Source organism: Sus scrofa, chromosome 1 (genome assembly GCF_000003025.6).
Source record: "Sus scrofa isolate TJ Tabasco breed Duroc chromosome 1, Sscrofa11.1, whole genome shotgun sequence".
Lineage (NCBI taxonomy): Eukaryota > Metazoa > Chordata > Mammalia > Artiodactyla > Suidae > Sus > Sus scrofa.
In genome coordinates, this window is record NC_010443.5 from 145605719 (window position 1) to 145627003 (window position 21285).

Below are 21285 nucleotides of genomic sequence, written 5' to 3' on the forward strand. Positions count from 1 at the left end.
CATGAATCATGTTTTTTAGTGTGTAAGGCACCTCTATGGATACAATCACTTTCATCATTACAATTTATAGCAAACAGAAGCTTAGTGAGATAAGGTAGTTCCCACAGTCACTAACCGATTGCAAGCGATGGTCAAGACAGGGACATCCCCTGTGGCCTGCCCTGTCTCCTCCCATGGGCGAGGGGCCTCCTCCACAAGCCACTCCTCAGGAGCGGGTGACGGGGTGTCTCCCCCATGTGTCCTGTGGCACAGTCTCCATGCCTGAAAGATGGTGGCATCCTCGTGCCGTCCTGTCCCGGGTTCCTGAGGTTCTGTCTCTCTCGAGCAGCCATAACAAAATGCTACAGAGCAGGAAGCTCAAATAGCACGCATTATTTCTCATAGCGCTGGATCCACAGTCAAGGGGCAGGCTCATCGGGTCCCCTGGGAGGGTCCACTCCAAGACTAGCAGCCACCACCTTCTGTGTTGCCCCCAGTGGAGACACAGGAACAAGTTCTCAGCTGCCGTCTCTTCTCAGGGCGCTAATCCTGTCCCCAGGCTCCACCCTCTTGACCTCATCTAAACCTAAGTACCTCCTAAAAATCCCATCTCCAAATACCATCACCTTGGGGATTAGGACTTTGGCCTGTGAGTTGGGCTCGGGGTGGGGCATAAATATTCAGTCCGGAGCAGGTAGTGAAGAGAGGAAGGGAAATGAAGAGCCGGCAGCCAAAGCAGACAGTGTCGGAGTTTATCTCTGCTGTTCACTTACGGCCTTGCAGCTCTAAACAGATGGTTCTTCCAGTGACCGCAGCTCCATTCTCAGTCAGTGCCCATGTGAACAGCACTTCCACCTGGCTCTCAGCATTGTTGTTGAACTTCTAATGGTGCCCAGACTTAATCGTACTGTTGTGGTTTGGTTTTTTTTGTTGTTGGTTTTTTTTTTTTTGCTGTGAATCTCTCTGACATTATTTGTGAGTGCAATTCCCAGGCTTTCAGAGCAGGAGTTTTCAGTTAGCTTGGTGTCCCACCTAAGCGTGGGGCCAAGGTGCTTTGCCCAGAGCCCCAGACATCTGTGTGGGATCACCATCTGCGTGGCTCTCAAAGGCCCGTGCTTTCAGGCATCCGCATGCTGGACGGCGACGTGACTGATGTGGTGGAGGCCAAGTCGCTGGGCATCAGACCCAACTACATCGACATTTACAGCGCCAGCTGGGGGCCAGACGACGACGGCAAGACAGTGGACGGGCCTGGCCGCCTGGCTAAACAGGCCTTCGAGTATGGCATTAAAAAGGTGTGAGTAACCCAGAGCTGCAGGGGAACTCTCGGGGTGGGGAATAGTGAAAATTTTTTAACAATTAAAAATCAGAAGAGTTCCCATCATGGCTCAGCAGAAAGGAATCTGACTCACATCCATGAGGATGCAGGTTGGATCCCTGGCCTCGCTCAGTGGGTTAAAGATCCAGTGTTGCCGTGAGTTATGGTGTAGGTCACGGATCTGGCTCAGATCCTGCATTGCTGTGGCTGTGGTGTAGGCTGGCAGCTGCAGCTCTGATTCCACCCCTAGCCTGGGAACTTCCATGTACCGAGGATGTGGTCCTAAAAAAAAAAAAAAAAATCAGAAGAACAAACGAACTTATTTATAAAACAGAAATAGACTCACAGACATAGAAAACAAACTTATGGTTTCCCAAAGGGGAAAGGAAGGGAGGGATAAAGTAGGAGTTTTCGACTAACAGATAGGTATATGCTACTATATATAAAATAGATAAGAAATAGATACATGCTACTGTACAGCATGGGGAATTATGCTCAGTATTTTGTGATAACCTGTAAGGGAAAAGAATCTGAAAAAGAATGTATATATATGTACATGTATGACTGAATCACTGTGCTGTACACCTGAAACTAACACAACATTGTAAGTCAAACATATTCCAGTTAAAAAAGAAAGAAAAAAATACAGAAGCCGAAAAGAAGTAAACTACTCTCAATCCTACAAACTCCATCTTCCACTCTTAAGTATTCTATGCATGTAGAAAGAACTGAGTTCACGCACCTTTTTTTTTTTCCTCTTTTTGGCTTTTTGCCTTTTTGCCTTTTCCAGGGCCACTCCGCCACTCCTGCGGCATATGGAGGTTCCCAGGCTAGGGGTCGAATCAGAGCTGTAGCCACCAGCCTACGCCACAGCCACAGCAACGCAGGATCCGATCCACATCTGTGACCTACACCACAGCTCACGGCAACACCAGATCCTTAACCCACTGAGCAAGGCCAGGGATCGAACCCGAAACCTCATGGTTCCTAGTCGGATTCATTAACCACTGCGCCATGACGGGAACTCCAGAGTTCACTCACCTTTTTAAAAAACAAATATGGGATCATATTCATGCTGTTTTCTAGTATGTCTTAAAAATAACCAACATGTCATATAGGTAAGGATAAATCTTATCACATAGGTAACAAATAAATTTGAGCAACACACAAAATCAGAGTGATAGAGGGAAGAGCCTCAAAATAGGACTGGGATGGCCCTACTGTGCCAGGGACAGAGTGAGGAAGAAGTCGTTTAGGGGCTCAGGGGAGGGACTGTTTGCCAATCAGAGCAGAAAGATATCACCCGAGTACAAAGTAGCTGTGCCCCCTGGTCACTGACCAGCCCCTGAACTCTGCCTTGGAGCCTGACTGCCTCTGGCCAAGGGGTATGTGCAAATGGGTGGGGGGTGGTCCTAGACGCCCACCTGGCCTGTTATTGGCCTGAGCAGGTGGAAGGGATGTCTGGGTCTCAGCCCACCTGCCCACAAGCACACCCAGCCGTGGAGCTCTCTTCATCCATTATGGGGTGTGCACTAACCCAGCATCCCGGAGCAGAGAGCCTTGGTCGTGTTGCCTCCTGCCAGCACACGCCCAGTGTGTTTAGAATGCTTGGGTGGAACCCCATCAGGGACTAAGCAGAGCAAACATTTGAGTGCAGGTGGCCATTGGCTGAGGGGAGCAAAGGAGGCTGGCAGGCTCCTCCCAGGAGGCCCAGCCCCAGTCACTCTGTGGCCATCCATTCTGGGTCCTGAGTCAGAAAGGCCAGGAGCGGGAGGAGGGCTTGGAGGTGGCCCAGCAGGGTGGCAATGGCAGATTTCTGGGCGAGGACAGCTTCTTGGAGCACATACGGAACTGTGGTCGGCATCCGGGTGGCCCTGGGTGGCCTGGCAATGCTGGCAGGGTTCAGGCAGAAAGCCCAGGCATCCCCAAGGCAGCATTTATGCCTTTGACGTCCCTATGGGTGACAGGACAGTGGGGCCGGGTCAAGCCTGTTTTATTATTTATGTTTTTAAACATTTTAAAAAGTTCTTATCGTAAATGCTGTACCATGATTAACATGTGGTTATTTAATAAATCGGATAATACCAATACCAAACTCAACACATCCAGAAAAGCAATCAAATCATATTATTTGGATTATAATTGAAAGGATTATATTGAAAGGAGTCCTTGTCTCCCTCTGCCCATCTCTCATCGTGCCGCCCCGCAGAGGAGCAATCAATAATTTTCTTTTTCTGAATAATACGATTTGATTGCTTTTCTGGATGTATTGAGTTTGGTTACTTTCTATTAATTTTCTGTTATGGGGGTGGAGTATTTATCTTTTAGAGTGCCTCCACCCCAGCCACCAGGGCCTCCCCGCCATTTCCTCTCACCTCCCAAGTTCCACCCTCAGACCCCGTGGTCCTACACCTCCAGGTCAGGTTAGCCTGGCCTTGGCCTCCTCCTCCCAGCTGCTCAGAGGTTGCATAGAAGCAAGTGACCCAAATCAGAGTGTCCATTCTTATGTCCTTCAGAGCTCCATACTCATCCCCGACATCCAATGAGAGATAAGGAAATGGGGAGCAGTGTAGACACACCACAGGTCTGAGTTTTGGCCTTGTGCACGTTCTTGGGACACCAGCCAGTTCCCTTTGTCCTCACAACTCCTAGAAAACCCAATGGCTGCTTTGGTCAGGTGGCTGGGCACCTGAGCTGTGCCAGGTGCTGGCCCAGAGGTGCTGGAAGGTTTGGACGTGGCCAAATATAAAACCTCATCCCAATACTCAGCTTTCCCAGCCCACTAGGTCACTTGGATCGCACTCTTTTTTTCTTTTTTTTTTTTTTTTAGGGCCGCACCCAGGCATGTGGAGGTTCCCAGGTCAGGGGCCCAATCGGAGCTATAGCTGCCAGCCTTTGCCACAGCCACAGACAGCAATGCGGAATCTGATCCACGTCTGTGACCTACACCATAGCTCAAGGCAATGTCAGATCCTTAACCCACTGAGCAAGGCCAGGGATCAAACCTGTGTCCTCATGTATGCTAGTTGGGTTCGTTAACCACTGAGCCAGGACGGGAACTCCTTTTTTTTTTTTTTTTTTTTTAATGAGAATTGCAACGTTTATTTCAGGTTCTCTCTTGTTGGGGGGCCGGTGTTTTTTTTTTTTTCTTTTTATGCCACACAGGCAATGTGTGGAAGTTCCTGGGCCAGGGATCAAACCTATGCCACATGACAGCAACCAGAGTCACAGTGGTGAGAACACAGGGCCCTCAACCCACTAGGCCATCAGCAAACTCCCTGGATCTCACTCTTGATAGCAAGTGAAACCTCCTAAAAATTAAGCTTAATTTGAGCTGTAAGTTAGAGATTGCACTTTGTGCCTGGAAAGATACTGCTTTGAATGGTATGAGTCCTGAAGCTCTGTCATTTCTACGAGATGATCTCTAAAGATTTTGAGGTCTTAGGACAGGGGCCCTATTTCAAGGAGAGGTGAGAATTGTTTTCACATGGTTTTTGGGTTCTCAGTGTCACTTCAGCTGGTGTTGGTGAAGCCCCTGCAGGCTTTGGAGAGTCTGGAGCTGCAGAGGGAGGGGCTCTGGCTCCTGCATGCTGAGCAGCACCAGCTTCATCCAGCCCCCAAGGGAGTAAAGAAGGTGAAGAGGGAGGGGACCATGTGGTTACCCATCATTCTTGTCACTATTTCTTGAAATACTGAGGTTCTTTCTTTCTTTCTTTTTTTTTTTTAATGTCATTCTGAATAAAATATGTCAGATAGGGGACCTTAAATTGCAGCTGTCTGAAGTTGTCACTGAAAATCTTCCTAGAAATTTGATGATCTCAAATCGAACTTCATTCTCCCATCTGTTTTTCCTCCTCAATGCCCCATTTGTCACCTAGAATCTTTTTCTGTAAAATCTGACTTCAGCTTCAGTAGCTGATGTGGTTTGGTGATAGGAAACATCAAACACCATAGTTTGGCATAAAGATGTGTTTGATGTTGGTCCTCTGGTGGCTTGGCACCTAGAAAGGAAGGTTCATTGTCATTGTGACTGAAAGTACTGGCCTTGTCCAGATGCTGGGCGTTTGCTAGCCCTCTGAGTCCATGGATGAGCTTTCTGCTTCCCAGGCAAAATGCTAAAATGTGTTCTGTTGGGGTTGAGTATGTGACTTCCCTGAACAGGAGTGCAAGTTCACAGCTGGGGTTGAGCCTCTGTCCTGTGGCTCCCAGATGAGCCAAAGACCTGGAGAGTGAAACGCAGTCCTCAGAGACAGAGAAGACATGTCCTTATACCTCGGATCTGGGTATTTCCTCTCATTCTTACACTGTTTCCGGGAAACTTTTTCCAGGAGGGAAAGAGGGGGCTTTGGATATCTGGACGCCTGTGAGAACTCATTGGTCTAGTAGTTCCTGCAAAATGCAAGGTGAAGAGATGCAAGTCTTTGGCATTGAGGCCCTTATTAGCCAAAGTGGGGTCCCAAGCAGCAGTTCTGGCATCACCTGGGAGCTTGTTAGAAACGCTGATCCTCAGGCTCACCGGGGCCAGCTGAGTCCAAGTCTGCAATGTAGCAAGACCCCTAGTGATTCTCCTCATAGGAGCGAGGAGGGCTGTTTGAGGCTGGTCTCTGTGCTGCTAGAGTGGGAAGGTTGCTTGTCCCACTTTGCAAAACGATAGTCTCTTATAAATATTTCGGGTGAGGTGGGAAGTTGAAGGTAAAGGTGACTTAGCGATGCTTCTCTGAATAGAGAGAGGCTCTGATGGGTTGAACACCCTTCCATGTGGATTTTTGTTGCTGTGAACTAGCTTCTGATTAATCTTTTCCTGCAGGTAGTGATATACACAGACATACAAATGTACCTTTGTGTCTTTCTTCCAGAGGGTTGACCTTTTTGCTAAATGTGATAACCCTTCTATTGAGCTGGTGACCATTCAGACAGGTCCGCCTTGGAGATGCGGGCAAATGAGTGGATGCAGCAGCTTTGAGCAGTGGAACTGGGCTCTCTTGAGAACCTCAGGTTGGAACTGGCAAGGGTGTTGGAGTGAAGATGAATTGGCACACTGTGTGGGACCTGTGGTCCCCTTGGCCCACGGAGTGGGGTGTCGTAGGGCTTCTGGAGCAAGCTGGTGCCCTCAGCCCAGGATAGACCTCAATTCCAAGGGCTTGTCATTCATCCAGTCAGAAGCAGGGCTTCAGTTGGACTTTACAGGGATTGCAGGATTTTATTGAAAGTTTGCTTTAAACTGGCCAGTTGTTGGGCCTAAGTGTCACTTTCCTCCCACATATTTGGAAGAAGATCCTTGGCAAGGATGTGGGAGCCACCAGCCCTGTGGGTCCAGCTTCACATGGGAATAGGTATTGACACTATTCTCTGGGGCTGGCTGTACCCTACCAGCAGGTCCAGGCTTTCAAACCAAATGGGTCTGAAACCGGTGATCTTCTTTAGCTGGTGTTTATGGCTGGGATGAGCACTTGGTTGGGTCTGAAATCATGGACCCTGTGTGCATGGAGTGGAATGGCTGCAGAAGCCTGCCCTGATCTTTCAGAAACTTGCTGGAACATGAAAACCTGTATACAAGTGAAGCCAGATTGGCAATCTGACTGCTTCAGTGCTGACTCTTCAGTGGAGACCCTGGGGTACTCTCCTAGGATGGCCACAGTCATTCTGGGCCATGACTGTTGTTTCCTCGGTCACAGGCCCTGCCCCTCTTTTCAGGTAGCTCACTCTCCAGGAATGGTGGATCTTCAGCTGGGTTTTCAGGAACTTTCACCCTCTTCCTCCCAGGAACAGCTCTTTCAATCCAGAAAAATTAATGTTATAAATTTAGCCATCAACTTTCATCTCAGGAATAATTGTGGCACTGCTTGGTCTTTTTGATCATGGGTCATTAGAGGGAAGTTATAGGCCTAACTCTGGAGTAGAGCAGCTTGTGTGAGGGCCTTGATTTTCCTGTGAAGAAGAGAGAGGGTTTTCTGGGCCAGCTCCTCAGCCTGGTCCTGTGATTCTGTGGTTTTAAGGCTGTCACCACAGACACGCTATTAAAAGTAAAAGCAGAGCCCACAGGCAGACCACATGCTCCGTGGCTTCAGTCTGGCCTCAACACATCCTTCTCAGACCCTCTTCAGGAGGAGGGGTCAGGCTGGGCTGAGACCACCCACCACAAGGGTCAGTGCCAGGCTGACGCCTGTCCTCTTCCCCAGCAGGGCCGGCAGGGCCTGGGCTCCATTTTCGTCTGGGCATCGGGGAACGGTGGCAGAGAGGGAGACCACTGCTCCTGCGACGGCTACACCAACAGCATCTACACCATCTCCGTAAGCAGCACAACCGAGAATGGCTATAAGCCGTGGTACCTGGAAGAGTGCGCGTCCACACTAGCCACCACCTACAGCAGTGGGGCCTTCTACGAGCGGAAAATCGTGAGTCCTATGCAGGGCAGGCACTGAAGCCCTGGGGGTGCACTTCTTATCCTGCTCACAGGAGGGTGACTTGGTCAGAGCAATTTGGACCAGGCCCAGGGCCCAGCCTCCCATCGGGGAGTTAGCTGGGTCTGGCCTTGAGGCAAACCCCATGCCCTTGGCAACCTTCCTCGGACCCTGCCTTTCTAATTTTGGCACAAAATACCAATTAAAACCCTCTCTGGCTTTAGGGATCTAAAAATACCCTTTAAGAATGGGTGCCTTCTCAGCATGGCGTCTCCATTTAGCTTTCTAAATTCTGTGGTCACAATCACTTGGCATCCAAGTGGCCAGTTTAGTTTCAACGTGTAAAGCATAGTGACAGAAAGTCCTAGTTCTATACTGAAACAGCTCAGAAACCCAGGTGTCCTTCTGGGTAACACTTTTCTGAACACTTTAGGTTGAGTCTTAAGTCATCAAAGTCTTATCTCACTTCAATGAACATAGTATAATTTATCTTTTTTTTTTTTGGTCTTTTTAGGGCTACACCCGTGGCATATGGTGGTTCCCAGGCTAGGGGGTCCAATTGGAGCTGTCACCGCCAGCCTACACCACAGCCACAGCAACTCGGGATCTGAGCCACGTCTGTGACCTATACCACAGCTCATGGCAGCACTGGATCCTTAAACCACTGAGCAAGGTCAGGGATCACACCTGGGTCCTCATGGATGCTAGTCAGGTTTGCTAACCACTGAGCCATGACGGAAACTCCTGCTTTATCTTTTAAAAAGTAATTTTTACTTTGGGATATGGGTGAAGTTTGTGTTCCTTCCTTCCCGAGGTGCTTTCCTACTTTAGAAAAAGCAAGACAGAGATCCTGCTGTGGTTCAGTGGTAATAAACCTGACTCGTATCCATGAGGATGCAGGTTCAATCCCTGGCCTCGCTCAGTGTGTTAAGGATCTGGTGTTGCCACGAGCTATGGTGTAGGCCAGCAGCTGCAACTCCGATTCGACCCCTGGCCTGGGAACTTCCATAGGCCGCTGGTGCAGCCCTAAAAAAAATTTAAAAAGGCAAGAGGGGAGGATTTCAAGTTGAAGTCAAGGCGGCATTCAAATGCAGAGTTGCTGAATTGGTTTTTAGATGTGTGAAACAGGAGACCATGGAGCTGGCCAGATGTGGTTTCACTTGAAAACCCACTAGCACCTTTTTGTTTCTCTTGCTGCTTGGCCACATCTAGAGGCGTTCTTTGCAGACGTAGCTTTACGTTTTTCTGTGGGAGCATGCCGGTCCCCTGCTCTCAGTTCTGCTCTGCACCAGCTGAAAGTTCAGCCTCAGTCATTCTACTGCCAGCCTGGTAGTGGCCCAGGCTGGTTAGCAGAGTTATTCATTTTTTATTTTCCTTTGCTTCTGGAGTACGTACCCCTGGACGGGGCCAAGGTTCTGAATGGTGTCCTGTTCATTTAGGAATCTAGCTCGTTTGGACATGGACTTGCTGGAGTCTTGTTGAGCAGAACCTGACAGAGGCCTGGGGCCGGAGGTGGGCAGGAAGATGCCGTGTGCCAGGCTCCATGCTGGGCAGATGGAGTTTCCCATCCTGGGAGCAGGGCCTACAGTTTTATTTGCTTAATGAATCACACTGTGGGGGAGGCACACACCTTCACTACGAAATGCCGTAAATTATTTTTCTTTTTTTAAGAAATTCTCGGAGTTCCCGTCATAGCTCAGTGGTTAACAAATCCGACTAGGAACCATGAGGTTGTGGGTTCCACCCCTGGCCTTGCTTGGTGGGTTAAGGATCCGGCGTTGCCGTGAGCTGTGGTGTAGGTCGCAGACGCGGCTCGGATCCTGCATTGCTGTGGCTGTGGCATAGGCTGGCAGCTATAGCTCCGCTTGGACCCCTAGCCTGGAAACCTCCATATGCTGCAGGAGTGGCCCAAGAAATGGCAAAAAAAGACAAAAAAAAAAAAAAAAAAGAAGAAGAAAGAAATTCTCTTCGCTGAGCCCTCACATATGGGAAGAAGGGCGTTGGGAGATAGATGAAAGAGAAAAATCCTATTCAGTCGCATCTGCTTCCTGGACCACTTCCCTGATAGTATGGGTGGCGGGTTAGTTTGTTGTTCAGCTCAACCAGAACCAGGTGTTTGCTGAGTCCCCTTAGAGACCTGCAAGGGGATGAGCCCCCGTTACTCTGGATGGTGAGCAGCTTGTGTCTGCCAAGTTCTGGCAGGCGTCGGATGGAAACTGAAGCTCAGCCCCTCAGCCTCTTCCATCCCTCTTGTCCAGCCAGTGTCGACCAGCATTCACCGTAGTGAGGGAATGTCCTGTGCTGAGACAGGGCTCATGATGAAATAAGTGGCACCAAAAGCAGGCACCTGTCCCTTGTTCATTCACTCACTGAACCAAGTACCAAACACAATATCGGGTCTCAGGAGAGGGCTGCCTCCTTGGTTCAGCCATCCCCTCCCAGCAGGGAGGCCCTTTCTCTGAGGCTGGCTCACCAGCCATGGGCCTCACCTGCCCATACCCTCAGTTTCCTTCAGCGCCACCATTGACTGAGTACAGGTATGTGCCAGGTGCCAGCTATGACTTTCATAGAAGCCCCATGATGGAGGTGTGGTTAAGCTCACTTGCAGATAAAGATCCTGGGGTCAGAGAGGTTGCATCCTCATCCCTGCTCCTTTGCCCTCAGCTTCCTTCCCCGACGTCAAGGTGCCTCAGTCCTGCTGAACAAGTCCTCCTGGGGAGGAGGCCGGTCTCTGCCAGCATTCCTGTCGAATCTTCGTGTGTGTGTGTGTGTGTGTGTGTGTGTGTGTGTGGCACGGGCTGGATGCCTTTCAGTGGCAATTGCTGGCCCAGCAGAACTGTGATGAAGGAAGATGCTCTGTTTGAAGGAGGATCTGGATTGTCACCAGGCAGGGATTCTTTCCCAAGGGTTTTACAGCTGGGCTCATGGAGCCTTGCAGTTGGCCCGTGTATTAGTTTGCTGTTACCACCATAACAAATTATCCCCAGCTTAGCAGCTTGAAACAGCACAGATGTTCACAGTTCTGTACGTCAGAAGTACGGTAGCCTCCAGGAGGGCTATGGTCTGAGTCTCAGGAGGCTGAAGTCCAGGTGTTGACTGGGCTGTGTTCCTTTCCAGAGGCCCTCGGGGAGAAGCTGTTCATTGCTCATCCAGGTTGTTGGCAGTGTGTAGTTCCTTGTGGTTATAGGACTGAGCTCCCGTTTCCCTGAGGGCTGGCTGCCAAGGGCTGCTCCCAGCTTCTGCCGGCCACCCATGTTCCTTGGCTTGTGTCTCCTGTGCTCTCTTCAAAGCCAGAATGAGGGTCGGGTGCTCATCTCTCTGACAGACTTTCCAGGGCCCTATGATTACATTGGGCCCACCAGATAATCCAGGATAAATCCCTGTTTTAAGGTCAGCCAGTTAGCAGCCTTAATTCCAGCTGCAAAATGTATGAGAGTCACACTAGGGCTGGAATCCCATCCAACCCGGTAGATACTTCTCCTTTTCAGCTCAAAGAGAAGGTGCAGACAGGCTGAGCCATTTGAGGTCCAGAATCAGTGTCCCCCCTCCACCAAGGACACTCCAAGTATGGCTTCTCTTATAGCCAGAGCTGGGTACTTTGACATGCTGTCAACTACCCAAGGGGAACTCCTGGTAGAGAGTGGTCTTTGACCTTTTCTGACTGACCTATGACCTCTGGCACATGGTAGAAATGCTCTTTGGGCCACCTGGCACTTGAGTGCAATTCCTCCTGCTCTGAAGTCCAGGGTTGACTTGGGGGCTGTTGATGTGCGCCCAGGCAGGGGGTTCTTGCCACTGAGGCCCCTCTGTTTCATTCCATCTCTCTGTCGAGTCTCAGGGTGGCTAAGAGTGAGGGTGAGTGGCTCTGACCTCCTGTTTCCACCCCATGATCAGCCTGTGCCTGCAGGGAGTGCCAGATGCCAGACACAGAGGAAACCTCCCTTGCAGAGGTGTGTCTGCATAGTGCCTCTTCAGTCACCAAGGTCACACCTGCCCAGGGGCTGCGTCCTGAGTTGCCTCTGATCCAGCTTCTTGCTGCCCCCCAACCAGGTCACCACAGATCTGCGCCAGCGTTGCACCGATGGCCACACCGGGACCTCAGTCTCAGCCCCGATGGTGGCTGGCATCATTGCCTTGGCTTTGGAAGCAAAGTAAGTTCCCACCTGCCTTCCCTTCTTTTCCTTTTTTTAAAAAAGTTTTTATTGTAAGATACAGGTAGTATAAAATTTACCATTTAAACCATTTTTAGTGTGTAGTTCACTAAGCACATGCACTGTTGGGTAACTGTCGCCACCAGCCATCCACAGAATGTTATCACCTGTCCAGACTGAGGCCCTGCACCCATCAAACAGCTCCTTGATTGTCTGCCAGGGCCCCTGTAGCTAAAGACCACAGACAGGGCTTTGGCAGCAGAGTAGATGATCCAGTCTCGAGGCTAGATATCTGAGATCAAGCAGCTGGAGGGGCTGGTTTCTCCTGAGACCTCCCTCCTTGATGTGTAAATGGCATCTTCCCCCTGTGCCCTCATGTGGCTGTCTCTGTGTGTGCATTTAGATCCCTGTATGTGACACCAGTTGCAGTGAAGCAGGGCTCACCATCACGTCCCCATTTCACTTTATCCACCTCTTTAAAGACCCTCTCTCTCTCTCTCCCCATACAGTCACGTTCTAAGTAAGGTCTTAGGGGTCAGGGCTCAATGTGGAAATTTGGGCAAGGGACCCATTTTCAGCCCATAACACTCTCCATCTCCCTCCCTCGGCTCCTGGTTTTAGTTTCCATCTGTACAAATTTGACTCCTCTAGGGACTTCCAATGAGTGGAATCACACACTATTAGCCCGCGTGTGTCTGGCTGATCTCACTGAGCATCATGTCCTCAAGATTCATCCCTGTCGTAGCGGGTGTCAGCATTTCTTCCTTTTTAAGGTCCACATCCTTAGTGGTCATGAAGTGGCTCCTTCCCTTCTCTTCCTTTGTAGAGCTCACAGTCTCCTGCCCTTTGTAGGAGCACAAGGAGCTGCTGGGCCCGAGCCCCAAGCCCTCCTCTGCTTCCGCACTGCACACCCAAATCGCACTGTAGGCTGACAGCTAACCTTGATCAACTGTAGTTCATAAGTTGACAATACAGTGGGGATCTGTTGCAAGCTGAGTAAAAACGCTAGACTTGTTAGTGTGTGGAAGGGTCAGAAAAGAGAGTTTTTTCTGTTTTTGTTTTGTTTTTGAGTTTTTCAGTCTTGATGTCAAAAAACAGATTTTAGTTTAAATACCAAAATTGGCTTAGAACAACCCAGCTCTTTGAAGTAGTCATTTGCTATAGATGAGATTCTAAATGATTCAAAAGTCGTACTTGAGTTGCTGAAATCCTTCTAGTTATGTATGTTTGCTCGTTGATTCTCATCAAGAGAAAGAGTGTAAAACTCAAGTGCTACCTATTTAACAAAGAAACAGCTAAATATTTCAGACTTTCAAGCCAAAATATTAGCTTCTGTGCTCTGAGGCTCATTTTAAAAACGCAAAATCGTTACTTGTGTAAAAAGTTACATTCCCATACGTAGCAATTCATTTTCTTTCACTCCTTATTGGAAATAGGCAAGGAATTTTGGAATAGAAAATAATCCCATTTCATGCTGGATCGTCACATTAAACCTGGCCTCAGGTTTAAACTCTGCATTCTCCACCTCCCTCATCATTTCAGCAACACCCCCCGAGCCCAGAATTTTACAGGTGGCAAGTGAAGCAAACTTTGTTAGAAACGGTGTCAAGTTAGAGCCTTTAAACACATAGGATTGGTTGAAGAAGGAACCGGGTGTGACCCGGGGCCCTGCCTGATCTGAGGAGGTTTGGAGGCTGGGGGAGCTCAAAGGTCTGGACCATGCACCCGCTGCTCCTGCGAGCAGATCTTCCACTGTGGAAGGAGGCAGGGCAAAGCAAGTCCATCCCAGGAGAGAAGCTCTCAGGGGTGCAGGAGGCCTGCAGACAGTGTATCAGAAGGATGAGGAGGCTGCCTCATGCGTGAGGACATTCTGATAGCCGGCCACAGTTGGGGGCAGTCTTGATCTTCCCCATCCCTTTTTCATTCAAAAACATTTTAAACACCATTTCTTAGACGTGTCTCCCTACAGGTATATTTGTGACTTCATTACTACCATCAAAAATGAAATGGATTGCCTCCTAGTAGAATGATTTCTAACATCCTCCCTTTCTGTCATCAGCTCTGAAGCTCATGCTTCCCGTCACCTCTGCTGGGCCCCCAGGGGTGCTGGCTTTCTCCATCCTTGGTGGGCCCCATGGACATGAGCGGTGACAGTCCAGCCATGTAGGGGAAAGGGCTGCAGATGCATCTGCTGTCTGGACTCCAAAGCCCATGCCTGTGCCTCTCCCCCAGAGGACAAAGCCTTGGGCCACTTGGGACCTCAGAATCCTCCTCTAAAATGAGTTTGGTTGTGGTCCTCAGGAGGGGCTGTCAATAGGAGGAGGATGGTAGGTCAGCTTATACCAGGGAAAGTTCTAGAAACTGGACTGATAGAAATAGCTGGGATGAGGCAGCCAGGAGCCTAGAGACTGACTGGGGACCAGCCATGGCAGAGGGGACCAAGCACATGGTAGAGAAACCAGGGGAGGCCAGAGCTGGAACCTGGAGAGTGGGAGCCCCAAGGGAGGAGTACACGTGTTCCCCAAGACTCAGGCCAGGGTGAGCTTCTAATAGGAAATAGGCAAAGACAGGGTATTTGTTGAGAAAGTAAAATAGGGCACCTGCTGTGAGAAATGGTGTGATGGCTCCTCAGTTCAACAAAGAATCACCACATGATCCAGCAGTCCCAGTTGTGGGTATACACCCAAAAGGGTTGAAAGCAGAGAGGAGAGATGTTTCACACATGTTTACAGCAGTATTACTCTCAATAGCCAAAAGGTGGAAGCAGCCCTGGTGTCCATGGATAGATGAATGCAGTCTGTACAGAGAGCGGAGTGTCGTTCAGCCTGGAAAAGGAAGGAGATTCCGACACACATAAGAACACAGATGGACAGGGAGCTCATCACGCTGAATGAACTAAGCCAGTCCCAGAAGGACTCACACTGCGTGATTCCACTTGAATGGTGCCTAGAGTCATCACATTCATAGAGACACATAAGGTGGGGGTGCCAGAGCTGGGAGGAGGGGTGGGGGGGGTCAGTGTTTAGTGAGCACAGAGGTTCAGTTGGTTAAGATAGACAGTGCAGAGATGGGTGAATAATACACTTCATGTCTCTGAAATGTACACTTAAAAACAGTTCAGATAAAGACTCTTTCTGTGCATTTGTAAACACACACACACAAAGATAATTGTGACGACTGCGGGTTGGGGAGGTGCTGTGCGAGAGGAGGTGGTGCAGGCCCCGCTCAAGGAGCGTACGTGCATGTCTGTGACCAGGTCCTAATGCTGTGGGCTGTTTTTGAGAGCTTCACTGTAAAAGGTTTCCTTGTTTTCAGAAGTGTTAGAAAGGCAGGAAAATGTATCTTAGACATTTGATCTATGCATTTTTAATAGTGGGTAAGTGTCCCCTTAATGAAATACATCTACTCTGCCCCCAAATGAATATATTATAAATGTAGAATTACTAAAATCTCAAATTCTAGGGCCTGGCAGGTGATGGCCGTGTGGGCTCTGGCACATGGGGCATTTGCTCATCATGGGAGGAGTAACCCAGATTCTCTCAACACTTACTGATCCATGAGTTTCCTAGAGAACGCAGGTGGAGCTGGGTGGCAAGGCTGTGCTTTACTGCTGGGGTTTTAGGTCACCCATTGTATTGTCTTATCTTGGGATTTAATCACTGGAAACCATTCCTTACAAAGAGGTTGTGAAGTAAACCATTGCCAAGGAGTGGAGCCTGTGGGGCTTCCTCCAGTCCAGGAGTGAGGCCGGCTGCTGACACCCCACCTCTGATGGGCCTGGCTGCCAGCATTTCTGATTGCTGTGAGCTACAGCTATCTGTTTTGTGTCATTGCAGCAGCCAGCTGACCTGGAGGGATGTCCAGCACCTGCTGGTGAAGACGTCCAGGCCGGCCCACCTCAAAGCAAACGACTGGAAGGTGAATGGTGCTGGTCATAAAGGTGCGGCCAAGACTCTGGGGCTGGGCGGGTCCACGCCCCCATCCTGGCAGGCCCTCTGATTGACCTCTGGGGACAGGAATTTCTCAAAAAGAATCCCCAAATAACATTAATTGTATGGCACAGGAATGAAAAGTATATATCCAGCAGTTTAAGATAAGTATCCTAAGGTCACTACAGTTCTGAGTTCCCTAAACTTCGTGACTTTCCCATCCAGGGACTACCTGTACCAGTATTGATTATAGCTCTCTTTAAATTGGCTTGCCTACTTTTTTTTTTACGTAAAGAAATATGTTTTAAAAGGAAACTCTGTTACATCCAGTTAATCATGGGTTTGAGGTATAGTTCTATTTTCTTCTAATGCACTTTAAAATGAATCCATAATTATTAAGATAAATGATGTTTGTTTATGTGCCACCTAAGGGCAACTTGCATTCTTAGCCCTGGGTAGCTCTATGATTTTGAAACTGGCCTTTGGTTTCCTCATCTATCCAATGAAGACATTGAGATAGTTATGTAAGTTACTATCTAACTATTAAACTTCTGTCAGCAAGCCCTTGTGTTTTAAAAGGGCTCTTCCCCAACACAGCCTAAGACAGACCCAGGTACCATGGAATAACCCACGGTCAGGGCTTATAACCCAGGTATTTTGAGCCTCTTTAGCAGGTAATTATAGGGCTGTGCCACCGGCTTTATCTTGCTTCTTATCAGAGATACTTGAAAAAGATGTACACTCAGCCATGGAATGTTACGGGATTTTTTTTTTTTTTCTCTTTTCTTTAACTCAGGTCCAGCTATTTCAACACCAAGCTTGATACTACTGTCTATAAAATGTAGGTCAAGCATTGTTACCCTGAGTCCAGGGTACATTCCTTTTAATAAGGAGGCCATTGATTAGGCCTGATACATCTTTGTTGCAGGAATGTTGGTGGCAGTGGCGTGCTGTAACAAGAGCTGACCTACATTTCAATTTCGGCCTAATTAAATAGGAAAAGAGATTGTATCTAGTTCTCGACCTTGCCTCTTAAATTTAACTTTGAAATTCTCCTTCATTGGCCAAGTTAAACACTGACTGGGGCCAGCCTGTGTATGCAATGCTATTTTCCCTGAGATCTCTGGAAATTCAGCAGGGAAAGCAAATGGCAAAAGAGTTCATGAACAGAGCCTTGTTTTATTGTGTTTATTGCACGTTGTAGTTTCACAAACCAAAGGGTCTCAGGTGCTTTGTTTTGTTTTTGGTTTTTTTTTTGTTTTGGTTTTTTTTTGGTTTTTGTTTTTTGTTTTGTCTTATTAGGGCTGCACCCATGGCATATGGAAGTTCCCAGGCTAGGGGGTGACCTGGCGCTTCAGCTGCCAGCCTATACCACACTCACAGCAACGTAGGATCTGAGCTGCGTCTTGTGGTCTACACAGTAGCTCACAGCAACACCAGATCCTTAACCCACTGAGTGAGGCCAAGGATCAAACCTGCATCCTCATGGATACTAGTCGGGCTCATTGCCACTGAACCACAATAGGGACTCCTCAGGTTTTGTTTTCCTTGTCTGGTTCAAGATTTGGGGAGTGCAAATGGCAAGAAGTCCCTTTAATACAAAGAAATTCATCCTCATCTTACAAAAAGAAAGTACTAGGCCTTCTCGACACTTCTTCTGCTTTGCATCAAAATGGGGTGTGTTTTCTGGCCCTCACTCTTGACCTGAAAGAGTTCAGTTCAGAGAGAGTGAGAGAAGCAGCTGGGACTTTGGAGCCATCCTCAGAAGGGCATGTTCTGCAGCCTGGGGCTCCCAGGACCTGGCCAGGGGCCCTTGCAGCCCTGAAGGGACACAGATGGTCTGTCCCTGAATCGTGGCAGGAGTGGGGAGCTGGATCTGAAGGCTCTGTCTCTTCAGTCAGCCACCTCTATGGATTTGGCTTGGTGGATGCAGAAGCCCTCGTCATGGAGGCCAAGAAGTGGACAGCAGTGCCCTCCCAGCACACCTGTGTCGCCGTCACAGACAAGAGGCCCAGGTGAGCTTGGCCGTTGGGGCATGTCCATTTTGACTCTGCTGTAAGGTGTTTTGGGGGGTGGATAGGTGTTCATACACACATTCCTGTGCACATCCTTGGGGACAGGCGTGTGTGTGTGTGTGTGTGTGAATGCGTGTGTGTATATTTGCACTCTTGCAATGTGTATATGTATGTTCCACATTTTTTCTTCTGGATTGTAAAGCCAGAAGAGGAATCACCTCCTAATCCATGATCAATTTTGAAGCCTTTTACTGCCATTGTAGTTTCCTCTTCTATAGATGGCTCTGTACTGGGCGTCCATCCCTCAGCCTGAACCCCCAGCCTAGAAATGGAAATTCTCATCCATAATACACTCTCAGTCACCTCCACCTGCCATGAGGGCCCTCAGTGACCAGGGTGGCAGTGGCATCTGCTTCTTTGGTGCAGGAGGGCTTGGTGTCCAAGGTCCACGGCAGGGCTGTGTCACTTTAATCTGGACTTGCATAACTTTAAGGTCTAAGCACTTTAAAGGATTTTAACTAGCCCTGTGCAGTGTGCTAGAGGGTTCTGGCTTCATCTTTCTCCCATGGTTGGAGCACTCCTAGCATTGTCCTTTTTAAAACGTTATTCTAAATCTGTTGCATTTGTTCATTAAAATTTTTGTTTTTAAAAAATCAGCTGTAAACTAAATAAACTAGCAAAAGCACTGTTCCATTAGGAGAGGTAATTAGATTATTTGCCTGAATTCTGCTGTTGCCACTCTCCTTTTTACTCTTTTTAGAATGGTGTTTCTCTAGGCCTTAAAATCAGATGAAGGAATTCCCGTTGTGGCTCAGTGGTTATCGAGTCCGACTAGGAACCATGAGGTTGCGGGTTCGATCCCTGGCCTTGCTCGGTGGATTAAAGATCCAGCATTGCCATGGGCTGTGACGTGGGCCGCAGACGTGGCTCAGACCCCACGTAGCTGTGGGTCTGGCGTAGGCCAGCAGCAACAGCTCTGATTAGACCCCTAGCCTGGGAACCTCCATATGCCGCGGGAGCGGCCCTAGAAAAGACAAAAAAAATCGGATGAAGAATGGAATGTTCTTCTAACTATTTATTACCTTTGGAAAATGTGGGTTTGAAAAAAGAAATGATGAGGTGATGAAAAGTGATTCTTAAAAAAAAAAAAAAAAAGTGATGCTTGCTTTATCAGTACATATAGCTCACTCTCTTTGAGGTTGCCCCTTCCTTAAAGGCATCTGTCTCTTACAACATGCCTTTTGCTATGAAATGTTGAGAGAAGTGTTTCTTGCCGACGCTTTGCATATGGTAGGGATTCGGAAAATATTTGTTGGCTGCCTAGCCACAGAAGGCTCTTTTGAGAAATTGCATTTCTCTCCTGCTGCTGATTGTGAAGGCTACCAGGTAGTCCTTCCAAGGCCTGAGGAGCTGGCTGACCAGCAGGCAAGTCTCAGTCATGACATTTGAATGCATCATTTTCTCTGGGGAGCCTTAGACTGTCAGATTCAGAAGAAAGCGGAAGGTTTTCAGAGATAAAGGAAGCCTTTTGCTTCTCTTGCTTGGTCGTTTGGTTGGGAAAAGCCTGGCAGGCAGATACTCGAGCTCCAGGGAAGGTGACGTGCTGGGCTCCCAGGCCGGGTCCTGCCCTCAAGGCTGCCGTCTGCTGGGTGGCTGTGTCCAGAATGCAGCCCTTCCCTCCCACTGGCCTCCCGTTGGGGCAGCTCCTGAATGAAGCATTCTTCTCCTGCCAGAAATAGTTTTAAGATGGGAGAGTGGTGCCTAGGTGGCGAAGGGTTGTTTTTATTTTTATTTTATTTTGTTTTTTAAGTGCTAGTGCACCGAGTCTAGACGGCACGGGTTGAGGGGAGCAGCCGTAACACACAGCACGACATTGTTCCTGTCCTTTGAGGGAAGAAAGGTCTCCGCAAACTCCAGCAGAGGGGAAGAATCACACTTCTGTTTCTAAGGGAAAATCATCTTTACATTTAGCAGTTTCAGACTTTTTCTGGAATATTCAGCCAACCTTCTGTCCCAAACCACTTGCTCAACTGCATATTCAATTGTTCCCAAGGACATAAGGGCCAAGACAGATAGACAGAGAGCCAAATGTTCCTTCATTGGAGGCAGATGCCTGATTTAAGCCTATCGGCCTTATCTCCCAACTGTGAGCCCAGCCGGCCTGCCGGGGTCACTTGAGTCAGGGCCACTGAGGGCCCCTGATGCTTACTGCCAGTTTGCTTCATCAGGCCTTGCGAGTAGCTCTGCCTGAGCTGCTGGGATCCTTTGGCTTAGGAATGAAAGGAGGTCTTCCCACATGCCTGCCCTCCCTCTCCTTCTCACTGCTCCCTCTCCACGCACCTTTCCTGGTCCAGGGTCCCCTAGGCAGCTGTCCACTCTCTTGGCTGCTTTCTGGTTTCTTCTTCTTACGGTGGAATCCTAAGACTCTGAACGTGCCAAACCCATGGAACACATTTCCCTGCCTTTCCTCCTAAGTAGAATGACCATGACACCCTAGTGTGACCTTCCGAGAACAGTGTTCATTGGCTTTAAGTAGAAGCATCCTGGTGGGGACTGTGGCCACACCTGCCATTTCTGTAGAGACGTCATGTGGGGCTCTGAGCTGGAAGCCTGGGGTCCGTGGTCACAGGCAGGGCAGGAGTGAAGAGCAGTGATACCTCTCAGCCTCTGCCACCCCTTGGCCCTGACCGCAGCAGTATGGCCTGATTCAGGGAGATGATCTCAGAATCACTGGGAGAGTCAGAGGGCTGCCCTCTCTGAGATCTCACCTGGGCCCTGCCTGTGTTCAGACACGCGTGTTGCACCCACTGTGCCCTGGAGGACCCTCAGGACCAGCTGGTGCCCCTCTACCGGCCTGCTCTGTCCAGCACCAGCCTCCCTGCCCTTAAGTCAGGCTCAGACCAAGAAGAACAGAAAGGCCAGCAGCACAACAGGACACAAACTATGTGGGGAGAGCCAGGCCACCATCACAGACTGGTCGTCAAAGGTGCACTCATTCCCCTCTGGCCTTGCAGACATCCCCACAGTACATCAGCATTTCTAGTCCGATGCTATACATCTGGGGACTGGGGGTAGGAGATGAGCCTGTCTCTGTCTGGCTCTCCCTCCCGAGAGACAATGAGAAGTTCCCAATTAGGGTCCTGGAAAAGGTCGGGGAGCCCCCAGGAGAGGCCGGGAGAGAGGCCTGCAGGGGTAGGGATGGTGAGGAGGGGGCCAGGGTCCCTCGTCCAAGGCACAGCCAGATCTCCCCAAGCCAGCTCCTTACAGCCTGTCACCCACCCCAACCCAGGACAGCATCCCCCTCCCAGAACAGGCTGTGGTATCTGACTCACCTGCCCAGCACCCACAGGGCAAAGCACCTTCTAGGCAGCTTTCAGTGAGTGTGGAATCTCAGGGCCTCAGTGAGGAGGAAGCTCTTGAACTTGGCAAGTACTTTAAAAAATAGGTGTTGCGCCCAAGGCTCTCTCGTGACATTCAGAGCCAAGTAGAGGA

At 49.3% G+C, this 21285-nt stretch overlaps 1 protein-coding gene across 4 annotated transcripts in view; it reads left to right on the forward strand.

Annotated features, from left to right (window-relative positions):
• PCSK6 (proprotein convertase subtilisin/kexin type 6) overlaps positions 1 to 21285 on the forward strand; it is a 188360-nt gene that overhangs the window by 97061 nt on the left and 70014 nt on the right. For 2 of the 4 annotated variants that reach the window (XM_021098934.1, XM_021098945.1), the window contains exons 7-11: positions 1102 to 1274; positions 7477 to 7692; positions 11749 to 11849; positions 15686 to 15789; positions 17676 to 17793. In XM_021098934.1, the coding sequence (XP_020954593.1) occupies positions 1102 to 1274; positions 7477 to 7692; positions 11749 to 11849; positions 15686 to 15789; positions 17676 to 17793 (712 nt within the window). The remainder of the gene's footprint in view (positions 1 to 1101; positions 1275 to 7476; positions 7693 to 11748; positions 11850 to 15685; positions 15790 to 17675; positions 17794 to 21285) is intronic. The other 2 variants (XM_021098939.1, XM_021098951.1) reach the window with 1 other exon arrangement.